This window comes from Pectinophora gossypiella, chromosome 13 (genome assembly GCF_024362695.1).
Source record: "Pectinophora gossypiella chromosome 13, ilPecGoss1.1, whole genome shotgun sequence".
NCBI lineage: Eukaryota > Metazoa > Arthropoda > Insecta > Lepidoptera > Gelechiidae > Pectinophora > Pectinophora gossypiella.
In genome coordinates this window covers 10,878,882-10,892,878 of record NC_065416.1, presented here as the reverse complement: position 1 = coordinate 10,892,878, position 13,997 = coordinate 10,878,882, and the positions used below count along the sequence as shown (strand labels likewise).

Genomic DNA, 13,997 nt, shown 5'->3' with positions numbered 1-13,997 from the left:
TACAGTAGGTATATTATACTATTTTATTAATATATATTTTTTTAAAGAACGTCTAGGGCCCTGTGGCGAAGTTTTTCTTGCAGCTTCATTTCCCCGGCTATACAGGTCGTGAGAAGCTGCAGTATTTTAAGGCGGATGAAACGTTCGTTATGTAAAATTCGACGATTCAAAGTGTAACTATGTTACCTACTGAATAAAGATATTTTTTTAATTTGAAATTGAATTACAGTCACCCATACCTCGCCAGCTATGTTTACATCCCATGCATGTAATCGTTATTTACATATAAGTTAAATTATATCGATTTTTTTTCCATAGATAGGTATAGGGTATTATAGGTAACAAGTAAGTAGATATTCTGGGAAAAAACTGGACCTATCAAATATTCCCCCAATTCCCAGTAGTTTAACCGAGTAGTCTTATAGGTAAGTTGACCCTGTGACAACGGAATAACGTTAGGAAGATGAGGATAAGATAGATAGAATGTTAGATAGGTGTTCATGTTTGAGTCATAGATAATTAATATCATAAGCTCGTGTCATGTAATGGCTATAAGCTCGCCCCCTTTACCAATATGGCTGGCGAGAAGTGGGTATATATATAATAGTAATATACTTCTACCCACCCCTTCGGGGATACAGGCGTCAAGCTATGTTATGTTAGATGATGTTACCAAAAATGTTAAGCGGTACCATTACCTAAGCCTTCGATAGCTAATAATATACATTTGGGAGAACGAAACGAGCGGCTGAAATAGGCAAAAGTATAATGACATCTAAAATAATACAAAATACAAAAAAGTAAAAAATAATAGACAAATTCAAAATACATATAATAAATACTTCCAAGTATTTGTCATTGAATAAGATGGTACTTACAGAGAACATGACTTCCGCGTTATAATTATCAGGATCGTTAAGGACGAGGTATACCCCAAAATAGAATGACAAGCCATAGGAACTAAACATGCATACGATTAGTAAGCTCATGGCCAATCCTGTGAAGAATACTGAAAAAAACACAAATGAACAGACAAAAATAAAACAGGTACCGAATTTATCAAATTCTAAAATACTTATAATAGAAATGGTGATACCCTAACGACAATTGTCGGTCAGTGAAGTTACTTAGTTATTATCTAACATATCAATTAGATACTTTATTGCACATACAGGAAATATAAAATTAAACAAAAGAGAATTAATAGGTAACTAGTTCAATTGAAAACAACATCTCGTTATTAAAGCACATAATAACGGGTTCTTACCGCGTTTAAATGGGGATATGAGACTCCCGATATTACCGCGTAAACTTAAAACAATGTATAACATCTCGTTACTTTTGCATATGAACATTTATAATATTAGATACCTTTTTTTATATCAATTTTCTTGACATTAGCAAGGCAGTCGCTGTACCTATTGACCTCTGTCGCTTGCCCGTTGAAGCTGTACACTGTACGTATGGAACTCAATACATCTTCCGCTATGGCACTAGCAAGACCGCTTTCTTTCGCCTCTCTTTTGGAAAAACGCTGCGCAAACTGTAAGATATTATACATCACATACCTAACATAGCATAAGGTAGAAGCCGTGGTAGCCCAGTTGGAAGAATGATTACCTCTCACTTTGAGGTCGCAAGTTCGAAACCAGCACAGCAATCAATCAATGATTGTCGAATTTGTTTTCGAATTCATGTTTGGATAAATGATTACCTATCACGTGCTCAGCGGTGAAGAAAAACATCGTGAGGAAACCAACATTCCCGAGAAATGCATTTTCGGAGGTATGTGACCTAACTTGTATTGGGCTGGTTTTCCCTTCGCAGGTTGGAAGGTCAGACAGGCAGTCGCTTCTGTAAAAAACCGGACCTGTCAGATATTCAGGTAAGATAAGCAGACCCTGTGAAAAACAGGATAATGCTAGTGAGATGATAACATAACATAAGATAACGGCCTCTGTGGTCCAGTGGTTGAGCGTTGGGATCACGAGCCGGAGGTCCCGGTTTCGAATCTCGGTGGGGCAGATCACAAAATCACATTGCGATAGTTTGGTTAGGACATTAAAAGCTGATCACCTGATTGTCCGAAAGTAAAATGATCGTGCTTTGAAAGGCACGTTCAACCGTTGGTTCCGGTTACTACTTACTGATGTGAGTAATCGTTAAATGAGCCATATCAGGGGCCTGATTTCTGTGTTCTGTGGCTGCATACAAGTTGCAAAGAACCTCCCCCGTCTTTCATATTAAAAAGATTACTTACTATGCCTGTAAGTCCGACAAGTAAAAAAGAGATAGGTGAACTGATTAGACACATCAGTGCCAATTTCCACCCTTTGAGGAGGGCCATAGTCATGCAGGCCACGGCTATGGTGATATTGTACATCGTGATGGACAACTTATCGCCTATTCCATCCTGGAGCTTTAGGATGTTTCTGTTGAACAGATAGATCATGTAGTCGAACTATCTAATATCTCTCTCTTCAGGATGTATCCACCCACTGTTGGGCACAAGCGTGATCTTGATCTCGCTACTTTTTCCTGTTCTGTGCAAGTCTCATGTGTTCCTTTGCTTTCCGCCATACCTCCACACCCCGGACACATCATACAAAACACCTCGTTTTACACAGACACTACACATTAACGTTATCGTACACGCGCATCTGTGACGTCTGCCGCCCATACGCTTGAAGACTAAAGTAACACCGAGGGGGTGAGGCAAACCTAGCTCAGCCGCTGGTGGGAAGCGGAGAGTTGCCATTCTATATGTATAGTAGAATTCCTTATTCTATGATACCTCACAATGTCATCCATAATCAAAGTACAATACTTGGCAAACATACCTATTTAATCTATTAGGTACACGTCCCGTTAGAGAGTATACTTTAAGCCGCGTCAAGAATGAGTACTATAGCTATCTATAGACTACGAAATTGGGAAAAAAAACAAATGATAAAGGTATGAACGCGGAATGGCAAAAGGTATTATCCCAAAAGGCTAAAAGGCTCGTGTAAACGCATACCTCCTCGGCTCAATACTCATGTCACCTCATCAAAAAGCTGATAAAATACAACCTATTAATTACCTACTCACTCTGACATTTTGGATGCAAAGTCCCCAGTTTGGTGAGTATCGTAGTATGTGAAATCTTGGTTCAATGTTGCTTTTATATACGCTTCTCTCATCTTAAACACCTGTATTGTAAAAAATAACAAACTTAGTAGAATACCTAATACAAAAGACACCTTTGCATTCTTCTCAAAAGACACTTTTCTTGTTCAGAGATTCAGCTGTTCATAGCGCAACCGTGGTGAAATAAAAAAATAAATAGGTACCTACTTACCTTTCATTCGTTAGAATTTCTACAGATACGTAACATATCAACGTTTACCTGATTTATAGCGGCAATATTTATAAGCGCAGATCCAAGATATCCGCACACAAATATTATCACTCCCAAGCTGGAATAATTGATGCCAAATCCATACATTGCGGCCAGAAATTCATTCGCATCCTGAGTGCCCTGGTGGGCTGATTTCTCATATTCGATCATGTCCCCAAATGCCCGAGCCACCACAGCGATAGCCAACGGAAGGGATATTCCGGACAAAATCGTGGATACTAACGCCACTGTTATTAATAATACGTCGAATTTTGATGCGAATCTGAACTGGAAAGTAAAAGTGGAAATTGCAACTTACAATAAAAGTTTGGATACCTACTCTATAAATCACTGGTTCCCAAACAGCGGTCCACAATGCCCCATCGGGAATCGAACCCGGATCTCCAGATCGCGAGCTTAACGCTTTTAACCACTAGATCACAGAGGCAGTTTAAAATGAAACAACTCAGTTAACTTACCAGAGTAAAATATGATATACTACGAACGGTTTCTTCTTCCTCTTTCGCGGTATTGTCTGAAGACCTAAACATAAGAAATAACTCCTATTATAATTTATTTCAGAAATAAACAAATGTCGTAAACGTCATTTTGATAAGTACTTAAAATGATACAAAAACTGGATAAGTATAAACAAGCTCATATTCCCTCAAGTTAGTATAGCTATCTTAAGGAGAGCCAAATCCCAAATCCCCTAATACCGAATTAGCTTTATTTGCGGATGATACAGCCATCTATTCTTCGTGCCGTGGTCGAGTTATGATGACCGGAATCCTCCAACGCGCGGCCAATGCCTTGGGCAAGTGGTTTCGCAAATGTAGAATCGAGGTAAACCCGGAGAAAAGTGCAGCGGTGTACTTTTCAAAGGGCTATTATAACACGCCACGGTCACGCCGTCAACTTAAAATCATTAAGATGTTTGGCAAGCCGATCCCTTAGGAGGAGCAAGTCAAATATCTCGGCGTAGTCAATCAATCAATCAATAATACTTTATTGCACAACAACATATACAAAGGACATAAACATACGAATAAAACATAAGCACAAATAATAAACAATAATAATATATAGGTCTTAGATAGACGTCTTACTTTCAAGGCCCATATCAAACGTGTGCGCGATCGCGCCGCGTTTGTAATGGGCCGTCTTCACTGTCTCCTTAACAAGCGAAGTAAATTGTCCCTTAGGAATAAGGTGAAAATCTACACGACTTGCATCCGTCCGATCATGACCTATGCAGGGGTAGTTTTCGCTCATGCGAGTCCCTCTCAAATCCACCGTCTACAGGTAATACAAAATCGTTTCATGCGGAAAGCCACGGGAGCTCCGTGGTTCCTTCGCAATGAAAATCTGCACATTGACCTAGGTCTGCCAACCATTGCCCAATGGCTCAAATTAGCTTCCAAACGTTTTTTCGATTCTGCTCCGCACCACCCAAATCCCCTGGTAGTTGCGGCTTCCGAATACATCCCGCTTAGGGACGGTACTGAAAAGTATCGGCGTCCGAAGGACGTAATATACGATCCCGACGACCCGATTACTCTAGCCATAGAGGCAGCCAATCAGCTCGCGACACCAAACACTTCAGGACCCCGATACCGACCCCGCCGGCGTGGTCGACGATTTCCCTCATTCAGCGCTTATCGCTATCGACCCACTAGGGTCGATTAATTCTTTCAAATATTTTTCCTCTCAGACGACGCCCTGAGCTGAGGTTCGCGCCCAACTGGGCACCCTCAGGCCTGTTGTCTTAAACGTTGTACCGGGTGAGAGCCTTCAGCGCTCCCCATTTGTCCGGCCAAGTAGTTAATGCCATCTGCGGCAAATCTACAATAAGTCACGTCAAAAATAAAATTAAGGAGAGCTAAGAATCTTCGGAACAATTCCAATAGGTAAGTACTCGTAGCAATTAAAGAAAAGATATTGCAACATCCATCGTCTTATCCTTAGCCAAAATCTTCGCCAAATCTTTATTTCCTCTACAAAAAAACATGGTAATAGCTTGTAGAGGCTGAAGCCAAAACTAGGATTGTGTGTTTTAGGACTCCATATCACCATGAAATTAGAAGGTTAAACGAAGGCAACTCTGTACAACGCCATCTAGGTAAGTATATTGTTTTTAGGGAAAGTAGCCTAGAAAGTTAGGGAAAGTAGCTATTTTATGCCCGTAATGAACATTCTTATATTAAACAAAATATTTCGTTCGTCACAGAATGAACTGAAACTAGGTACTAGTTTTATAAATACAAACCTAACACTTCCTTTTGATAATGTTTTTTTACGAAAGCGACCACTTTCTAGTTTCTCCATATATTGTTATTATGACTTCGCACACTATATAATAAATATATAGGTAATTTTACCCAAGCACTTTCAATTTCTACATTATTCATTCCAAAGATGTGATCTTGCACAAGATTTTGATGCCAAACAACTACTGACAGAATTGAATTGAACTGACAGTGACTTTGACTTGAGAGGTGGTCGGTAAAAGATAATAGATACCTTCGCAATCCTCTTATGACATCACCTATTTCATTGCTCTGCTAAGAAGTAGCAGTGCAAAGTGAAGCGTTTAGTGCGGTGTGTCATGAGTAATATCATGTACCCACTTTAGAACCCTGTCGCACTATCATTATTTGACATTTAATGAGACTTACGGTTTAATTTGTCAAAAAAGTTAATGTGACATGGCATCAAAGTGTATTACATATTAGTACTCGTGACCGTACCTACACTGAAGTGACGGTGTCGGAGCTGGACTGGGTAGCTCTATGCGAGAGAGTGGTCTATGATGAACCATCGCTATGGTCGATAGGCCGTACGGTTCTTGATAGATCCTTAGGATCCTTGATTCACCTTTAGACTTTTTTGTATCAAAACTGGCTACATATTGTGTTCTGCGTCTGTGTGCCTGCCAATCCCATTAGGGATCACGGGCGTGTATTAGTAAATATTACTTATAGCCTATTAGGTCCCACCCACGTCCTGCAATCAGCAACAAAGATCTATATCCGAAAATTGTTAAATACGTAGCGATCGGAACCACAGTCAAATGAAATCGAATGAAAATTCTACTGAATTGTTGCTATCGTACCTAAACGTAGAAATGCTATCAGCACCTCTGTGTCTTTATTTAAGAGCTGCGCTCTCGTCGGTGGAATAATCGCCATTCCTCTCTTCTTCCCGCCAAATCCTTCACCTATTGATACGACACGACCTGCACTTTCTGTTCTTTTCTTTTTTTTTATTTTTTGAAAACTCATAGAAGGAAAAATTTAAGGAAAGAGAGGAAGGGGTAGACCAAGGAGAACATATTTTTTTCTTACTGCCAACACCAGCGAGTGAAAGCCAACACGACCGACTCAAGCGCTGATAAATAACAGAATTGTAATGTTGGTGCGTAAGTATTTAAATCTCCCGCTTTTAAACAACCTACTTTATTTATTATTGCGTTACGTATACTTTACCTACGTAGGTGTGTGGTATATTACTGTCCTTGTTGTTAGATAGTGATTAACACCGCAAACACCGGTCGATTTTGTAGCGAGAACCGACATATTTCAAGTGTTATTATTAATATATCGATAAAAACTTGTTTCTGATAAAACTTTTAACTGTCATGTAGGTATTATTGCTGTTTTATAGGAATTTTGTACGTGAAGACTGATCGAAATGGTTTTAGCTAAGAAATACGTTGTCGTAACACCTTTTGTTGGAGAACCAAAAAAGAGTGACTTCGATATTGTACAAGAACACCTGCCGGCTTTAAAGGATGGTGGTAAGTTATATTACTATTTTACTCGTAGGCATTATGTAGGCGGTTGTTTTTGGGGAATTGATATATAATGTTACTGACTACACCAATAGATATATAGTCGTGATCTTGTGTTATGTTAATTTACAGAGTTCCTGGCTGAAGCTGCATATTTAAGTGTCGACCCATATCAGAGAATGAAGATTGGGAATGCGTTTCCCTGTGATATGATTGGCGGCCAAGTTGCTAGGTTTGTTTTATACGTACGGTCACAAGCATTAATATGTATACACTTTGGTACCATGTCACATTAACTTTTTTGACAAACTGAACTAGTAAGTCTCACTAAATGTCAAATATGTTAGACTGACAGAGTCCTAAAGTGGGTACATTATATTGCTCATGACTGTAAACACAATATATTATTATGTAATGTCAATATGATAATCAGTCCCATTTACTATAAAGTTAGGCGTCTTCAAATTAGACGCACTGCCGCAGTATAGTTGCTGCAGGATATTCACATTTACAATTTAAATAATTAATAGTAGGCTAATTTGAAAGCACCCTAAATTGTAGACAAATGTGAATTTCCAGAATTACCGAGAGCAAAAACAAAGATTATCCAGCAGGATCATGGATAATGGGGCACCTTGGTTGGCGGACACATACAATCGTGAACCCAGAGGAAGATGCGAAGAGATGTGCCCAAAAACCATTTCTGTACCGTCTACCTGACTTCGGAGACTTACCTGTTTCTTTGGGACTAGGAGTTTGCGGACGGGTTGGGTACGTTAAATGGGTATTTTTTTAATTAATGGTTCTTTCTAACATTCAGGACTTCGTGCCATCCATCACGCCATTAGTTGGCGCTATAAATTAAGTACGCCATCTACCTGCAAATCTGGTGTGACAGTCTTCATTCAAATTCCTGAGATCTGGAATCCTTTATTAAATATGTTAATGGGACATACAATATGTATTAGAAAATACGATTCTTTTTACATTTATTTTCAAGAAAATATTCTTTAACAAAAATCTAGCGGTAAAATTGTATTTTTTTACATCTTCAGGAACAGTGCTTACTTTGGTTTTACTCAAATCTGTCAGCCGAAACCTGGCGAGACAGTGGTCGTGTCCGGAGCCGCTGGGGCAGTCGGCTCCCATGTGGGACAAATTGCTAAAATATTGGGTAAGACTTTGCGAAATATTCTTAAAGAAATGTTCAATCCAAATGAATAGTCAAGAACAAAAGCTCACGCTGCTTATCATCCTGGGGAAATTGTAAGGCCGAAGGCTAGTTTCCAACTAGTCAAATCAGTTCCTTTTTAAAGTTCCTAAACGTCACGAAATTGCTATGGATTTTGTATGAAAGAGCCATGGTCATTGGAAAGAGCACACTGTGACATCATAGAAAAACGTGATAAAATGTCGGAATTATTATTACGATTTTCTTGATTAAAATTCGTATATATTTAAGTTTAATAAAAAAACGAAAATGTTTTTCGTTAGTTTTAGATCTGTCTTTATTTAGTAATCAGAATTTCATAATTTATCTTGAATCTTGTACACGACCCAATTGGTCGGATAGGTCCACTTAAGACTTAAAGGCAGGCCGGATGAGATGGGGATGGAGAGTAACCAATCAGTCCTTACATACAATATTCTGCAGTAAACAAAAGCCTTAATGCTGTTCGCTATTTCTCCTACTATTATTTTATCAATTGATTTAAATGTTACAGGATGTAAAGTAATCGGCTTTGCCGGAACGGATGATAAATGCGAATGGTTAGTAAAAGAGCTTGGATTCAACTACGCAGGGAACTATAAGACCGTAGATATAGCACAGTTTCTCAAGGAGAGTGCCCCAGAAGGAGTGGATTGTTACTTCGACAACGTAGGGGGGGAGCTGAGTAGTGTAGTGATATCACAGATGAACCAGTACGGCAGGATCGCAGTCTGCGGAGCTATTTCCAGCTACAATGAAACTATAGCCGAAAAACGCAGAGGTAATCAAATCAAGAGCTGACTGATCTATTTAGTTTGATCATAACTTTTATAACATAAAAACAGTAATTAATCAGTTTGTATTTTTTGCAGCTACAATGCTCCAGCCCTTTATCGTCGGCAAACAACTAAAAATTGAAGGATTTCAAGTAAATCGATTTGCTGAAAGAACTCAAGAAGGTGTCATCCAAAATTTGCAATGGGTGAAAGAAGGAAAGTTAAAATATAAAGAACATATTTTCGATGGATTCGAGTCAGCCGCCGATGCATTCATAGGACTATTTCGTGGAGTCAACACAGGAAAAACACTTGTGAAAGTGAACTAAATACACTTTATTTAGAAAACCTTCACTTATTCTATAACATGCTTAATGAAATAAATCTAAGATGCACTGACTTAATTATTGTTTTTATCATCTTCGTTTCCGTTTCTTAGCCGTCTGACTTTTTATGCTAGGTTGTTTACTTTTTTCCTTTGCATAAATGCTCAGGAAAAGTTCTTCATAAATTATACTTTTAGATTCTGGGCTTAAATACCGAGATATTTCCTGGAACAGATGTTTCTTATGTGATTCTTCATCATCATTAGTCTGTGTTACTACAGATTTCCATTCTTTAATTTGATTAGGAGAATCTGCAACTGTGTGCTTTAAATCATAAATTCTTTTGGCATTTTGATCTATTTTCCTCAACAAATTTTCTTCCATCTGTTTTAATCGAGCTTCTAAGAAAGCAACATTATAATCGCTTGCACTAGGCAATGACGGTTCCTTTGACAAGAATGTTGTAACACTTAACGATTCATTTTCTTTTTTTACATCTTTCTGCAACTTATCTTTAACAGCATGCACATGTATTTGCTTCAACTGTTTAGTTTTATTTTGTGGTTTGATACTTTGCCTTATTTTATCTGAATGTGATGCTTCCTTAGATTTTTGTTGGCTTCGTGTCACTCCAGTATTTTGCAATTTATTGCTTTCGTTGTTAGGTTTCCCTGGCTCATCAAGTTCATCCAAACAAAACTCTATCATGTCTCTTATTTTTTTATTAAATTTTCTTTTTTCTTGAATTTTTGCAACTCTTTCTGGTGGTATATTTGGTTTTAGAATAGAAACTTTATGTGGCGACTTACTCGGTTTCTCCTCTTGATTATTTCTTTTTGGTGCTGCGTTCATTGCAATTTGTGTGTTATTGTCTCCCATTCTTTGAATTTGTGGTGTGTGGTGTGTTTTAGGTTTTGAGGATAAATATCTAGGATGGTCTTGGGGCTCAATTATATTAATTGACCCAACTATATGATTCGATTCTGTCTGTTTTAGGTCATCTACCAATATCTGATTCTTTAAGTGCATATTTTGTGGATCCAATATCGCAGGTTCATTTGAAATTTGCGAGTTGATAATGTTATATGAATTTTCAGGTGGATTGCTAATTATAACTTCCATGTGTTCTATATTCTGCATGGTAGCACTTTCATGTTGTACATTATTTTCCTTAGTGTTGCTGCCACATATCACCAAAGTTGCAGGCACAGGTTTCATTTTGCCCTTAATTGTGAAAGGTTGTTCTATTTTCTTCTCAGAAATAATCTTGATTTTGTTATTTCGCTGACTATTACCAAGAGGAGTGTTGCTATCAGTAACTAGTTGGATACCTCTGTCATGAGTTGGTTCCTCTTTAACTGAATTTTCATATGCAATCTTGCTGGGGTAATCACAGTATGGTGATATAACAAGCATTGGGTGAGGCAGAGCCTGGTCTTCTTTAGATTCAGAAGGTAATGAGATTTTATTTACATGATCAATAGACAGTAATTGAAGAACAGAATCACTAATGTCAATACTTCTATCTTTTTTGATCTTTTTCATACTGTTAGAATGTGATGTGTTGTTTTTTGAAACAGAGATTAACTGCTTCGGGACTGGTTCGGAATTCACAAGGAAATCTCCATACTTAAATGATAAACTGACCTTTTTCTCTGCTAATGTTTGATCAATTTCTTCTACAATGTCTTCAACCGTTATGGGATACATTATATTATCTATTTCCTGGTTTAAATAGTTGTCTGACACTAGGTCGGTCTCTCCACAAAATGGCCCATTTTCTGTAGGTACAGCATTATGTCGTAGTTTGTCCATCTGTAATTTAAAATATTAAAATAATTACTTAAGTCAAACAATAAAATACTTAACTTTACTATAAATATAAGTAACTACTATTTTAATAACACCAGATATTAAATCTTTGCAGATCCTTAAAAAATTAAGTAAAGTATACATTCAGATCCTAGCATTTTTTCTGCAGTTTATTGTGCTTTTGAAAAAGTTAGCATGCCCAAGTCGAGAGAATTACCTATGATAAATTTAATAGGTATATTATTATGGAACAGGGAATGCCTTTGAGTCTGAAGTTCTGAACAGACTCATTCAGCATTTCTGCCTAACTTCATTTTAAATAAGAAAATAAAGTACCTACCTTATAATTCATAAAGTTGTCTGGTAAAAAATGATGTTGACAGATAACCCTGTTCTTGAGCTGTGACACTTTTAATTCAAGAAAATCCAGCCGTTGAGCGTTGGTCAACCATTGATGACAGCGGACTTTATCGAACACCGGGTAATGGAACATGTGAGTTTGCCCATCTGATTTAATAGTACAGTTACGGTATGTACATTTACATCCTCCCATGATTGCTACAGATACAACCTGAAAATGTAAGTAGTTCATTTTATGTACAATATCAATTAGGTAGTCACCAATAAAGAAATGTCACTGAAAGAAAATTACATTAAACTACCTACTGTCATTGATACTGTACTGGCCAGATGAACAAGACAGAGTAATTCTTACTAAAAAACCATTATAATCCTGGATAACCACATTGATATGATACCAAAATATCAAGGTGGTCATTCTAGAAAGAGATTCTGCACAGCATTTGACCATTATGAAAGTCAGAAATATCTTAATTCTTGCCAGTAATTTAAAGTCTACGCTACGCTATCTTGTTGTGTTTTTATTGAACACGACATTTGATGTATCTATCATGAAGTCATGTTACGAATATATTTTACATAATTCAATCAATAACATAGTGAATTAGAGGGTTGTCTATATCAATTACTTACGAAAAAAACAACTTAAAGGCCTAAATTCAACTAAAATAGGACAGAATTTGCCCAATCAAATGTAAAAAGTATAACAATGGATCAAAAACACCAAAAGACACACACACGAACGACTTACTTCTTCGATACAAATAAAGTGTAAATAATCCTGTATTTACGGCGTATAAATATAAATTATCAATTCTGTTGAACACAAATAATTAATATAGAGAAATAAAATAAATATACACAACAACCCATAGTATCCACAGACTAATAAAAGATACTACCATACCACGTCGTGTAATCTGCGTGGAGTGAATTTTGTGGTGCGCCATATTTTTTAATGATGTTTGACAATTGTGCTGGCCTATGATTGGTTAGCGGTGACAGCCATCTTTATCGGCGTCCTGACAATAATGTGACTGAAACTGTGTAATCGAGTGAAGTGTATTTATGGTTATCCTCTCCACTTTATCTTGTAATGCAAAGCCCAGTTAATGTATCTCGAAAAAGTGAACTTTTAAAACGCTTTGTGTGTAAATCGCATATTAAAGAGCACGGATTTATCCTGTCTAAATCTAAAGAAATTGTTGCCTCCGATGCAAAAACCATTTCTTGCATCACGCAAAAAATATTGTAAAAAATAAAAATAAATTATTTAATGAATTATCTCTCACATTTTTAACCCTACGAAACAAGCCCTAATTTAAAACAGAGGTCATTAGGTTTTGTTTCCGGGTTCGATATTATTTTCATTTCGTTTTACGTTTATCTGGAACTTTGAAATTGTTTCAAGTCGAATTAAAATCTATAGAATAATACCGATCCGGTGACAAGACTCTATCTTTCGAACATCCTACTCACAGACCAAGTAGAGATGTTCTTGTACATTAAATCGCTTAACGCGTAGTCTTTTGCCAGGGGCTTTTTTAATAAAACTTACAATTGTAAATTACAATGACAATTTGATGTACATTGCGGAGTGTGTCATCACGAATATTTTTCAGTTTCATATTAGCTACGTAATGAACATCAAATTGCCGTAATTTACAAATGTAAGTTTTATGAAACAGGCCCCAGGTGAAATTCGATTATTTAAAAAAAAAAAACACCTGTCATGTATTAGTGGAACCAATCAAACAAAACTTAAGTAGGTAGGTACTTTTTTTAGATGTTTGTCTGATATGGTCTGATACGTACCTACCTAGTATCTCTTATTAGTCTGTGGATACTACGTAGATTTTTTTTGTTTTCCCCGAAGGGCAAGGCAAAGGGAACTATGCCCATACAGACAAGACTTCTGTATTTTTTTTCTTGATGATGATTAATGAAATTATGAAAAGTGATGACGATGAATGATGAAACCTAAGCCCTGACCCTCGGAGCAAACTCCTACTCCGAACCCCAAACGAATTAAGTCAAAATTCCGCATAAACTTTCAAGTTATGGATCGGCTTCCTGCCACAAAGCTAAAATAAATAGGTACTCTTTGTTTATTGAATATTCCGATATAATAAGACTATCACGAATGTTTTCCGACTCACTCAATGATGAACCACAAAACACCACCTCGTATTAATTATTTAGATTATTCAATGCAACCATTTCGTTCACGTTCCCGCCAAAAAGCTCTACAGCACAGGCTAATAAGATACATGCCACTACATGTTATTTTTGAATAATCTAAATAAAGAAAGTAATATAGGTAGCAACATAATTCTATAAG

At 37.1% G+C, this 13,997-nt stretch overlaps 2 protein-coding genes across 4 annotated transcripts; one reads left to right on the top strand and one right to left on the bottom strand.

Annotated features, from left to right (window-relative positions):
* The first annotated feature begins 6,705 nt into the window (after positions 1–6,705).
* Positions 6,706–9,562, top strand: LOC126371813 (prostaglandin reductase 1-like). Its single transcript, XM_050017180.1, has 6 exons — positions 6,706–7,178; positions 7,305–7,404; positions 7,752–7,943; positions 8,228–8,346; positions 8,897–9,163; positions 9,255–9,562. Exons 1-6 carry the CDS (start codon positions 7,073–7,075, stop codon positions 9,485–9,487), a joined length of 1,017 nt encoding a protein of 338 aa, XP_049873137.1. The 5' UTR covers positions 6,706–7,072; the 3' UTR covers positions 9,488–9,562.
* Positions 9,471–12,651, bottom strand: LOC126371803 (uncharacterized). Of its 3 annotated transcripts, none has more exons than XM_050017165.1 (3): positions 12,564–12,651; positions 11,637–11,867; positions 9,471–11,299 (listed from the first exon to the last, which is right to left on the bottom strand). In XM_050017165.1, the coding sequence occupies exons 2-3, from the start codon at positions 11,847–11,849 to the stop codon at positions 9,575–9,577; spliced, it is 1,938 nt and encodes a 645-aa protein (XP_049873122.1). In that variant the 5' UTR covers positions 11,850–11,867; positions 12,564–12,651; the 3' UTR covers positions 9,471–9,574. The 3 variants fall into 3 exon arrangements, with proteins under 3 accessions (XP_049873122.1, XP_049873121.1, XP_049873120.1); XM_050017164.1 differs by lacking the exon at positions 12,564–12,651 and adding an exon at positions 12,395–12,554; XM_050017163.1 differs by lacking the exon at positions 12,564–12,651 and adding an exon at positions 12,408–12,554.
* Positions 12,652–13,997: the final 1,346 nt, after the last annotated feature.

Bases quoted from the DNA above. Each gene is read 5' to 3' on its own strand.
- LOC126371813 (XM_050017180.1), top strand. From the start codon at position 7,073: ATGGTTTTAGCTAAGAAATACGTTGTCGTAACACCTTTTGTTGGAGAA. The intron at 7,405-7,751 runs GTTTGTTTTATA...GTGAATTTCCAG, and splicing joins ATTGGCGGCCAAGTTGCTAG to AATTACCGAGAGCAAAAACA. The intron at 7,944-8,227 runs GTACGTTAAATG...TTACATCTTCAG, and splicing joins GGAGTTTGCGGACGGGTTGG to GAACAGTGCTTACTTTGGTT.
- LOC126371803 (XM_050017165.1), bottom strand. From the start codon at position 11,849: ATGGGAGGATGTAAATGTACATACCGTAACTGTACTATTAAATCAGAT. The intron at 11,300-11,636 runs GTAGGTACTTTA...TTTAAATTACAG, and splicing joins ACAACTTTATGAATTATAAG to ATGGACAAACTACGACATAA.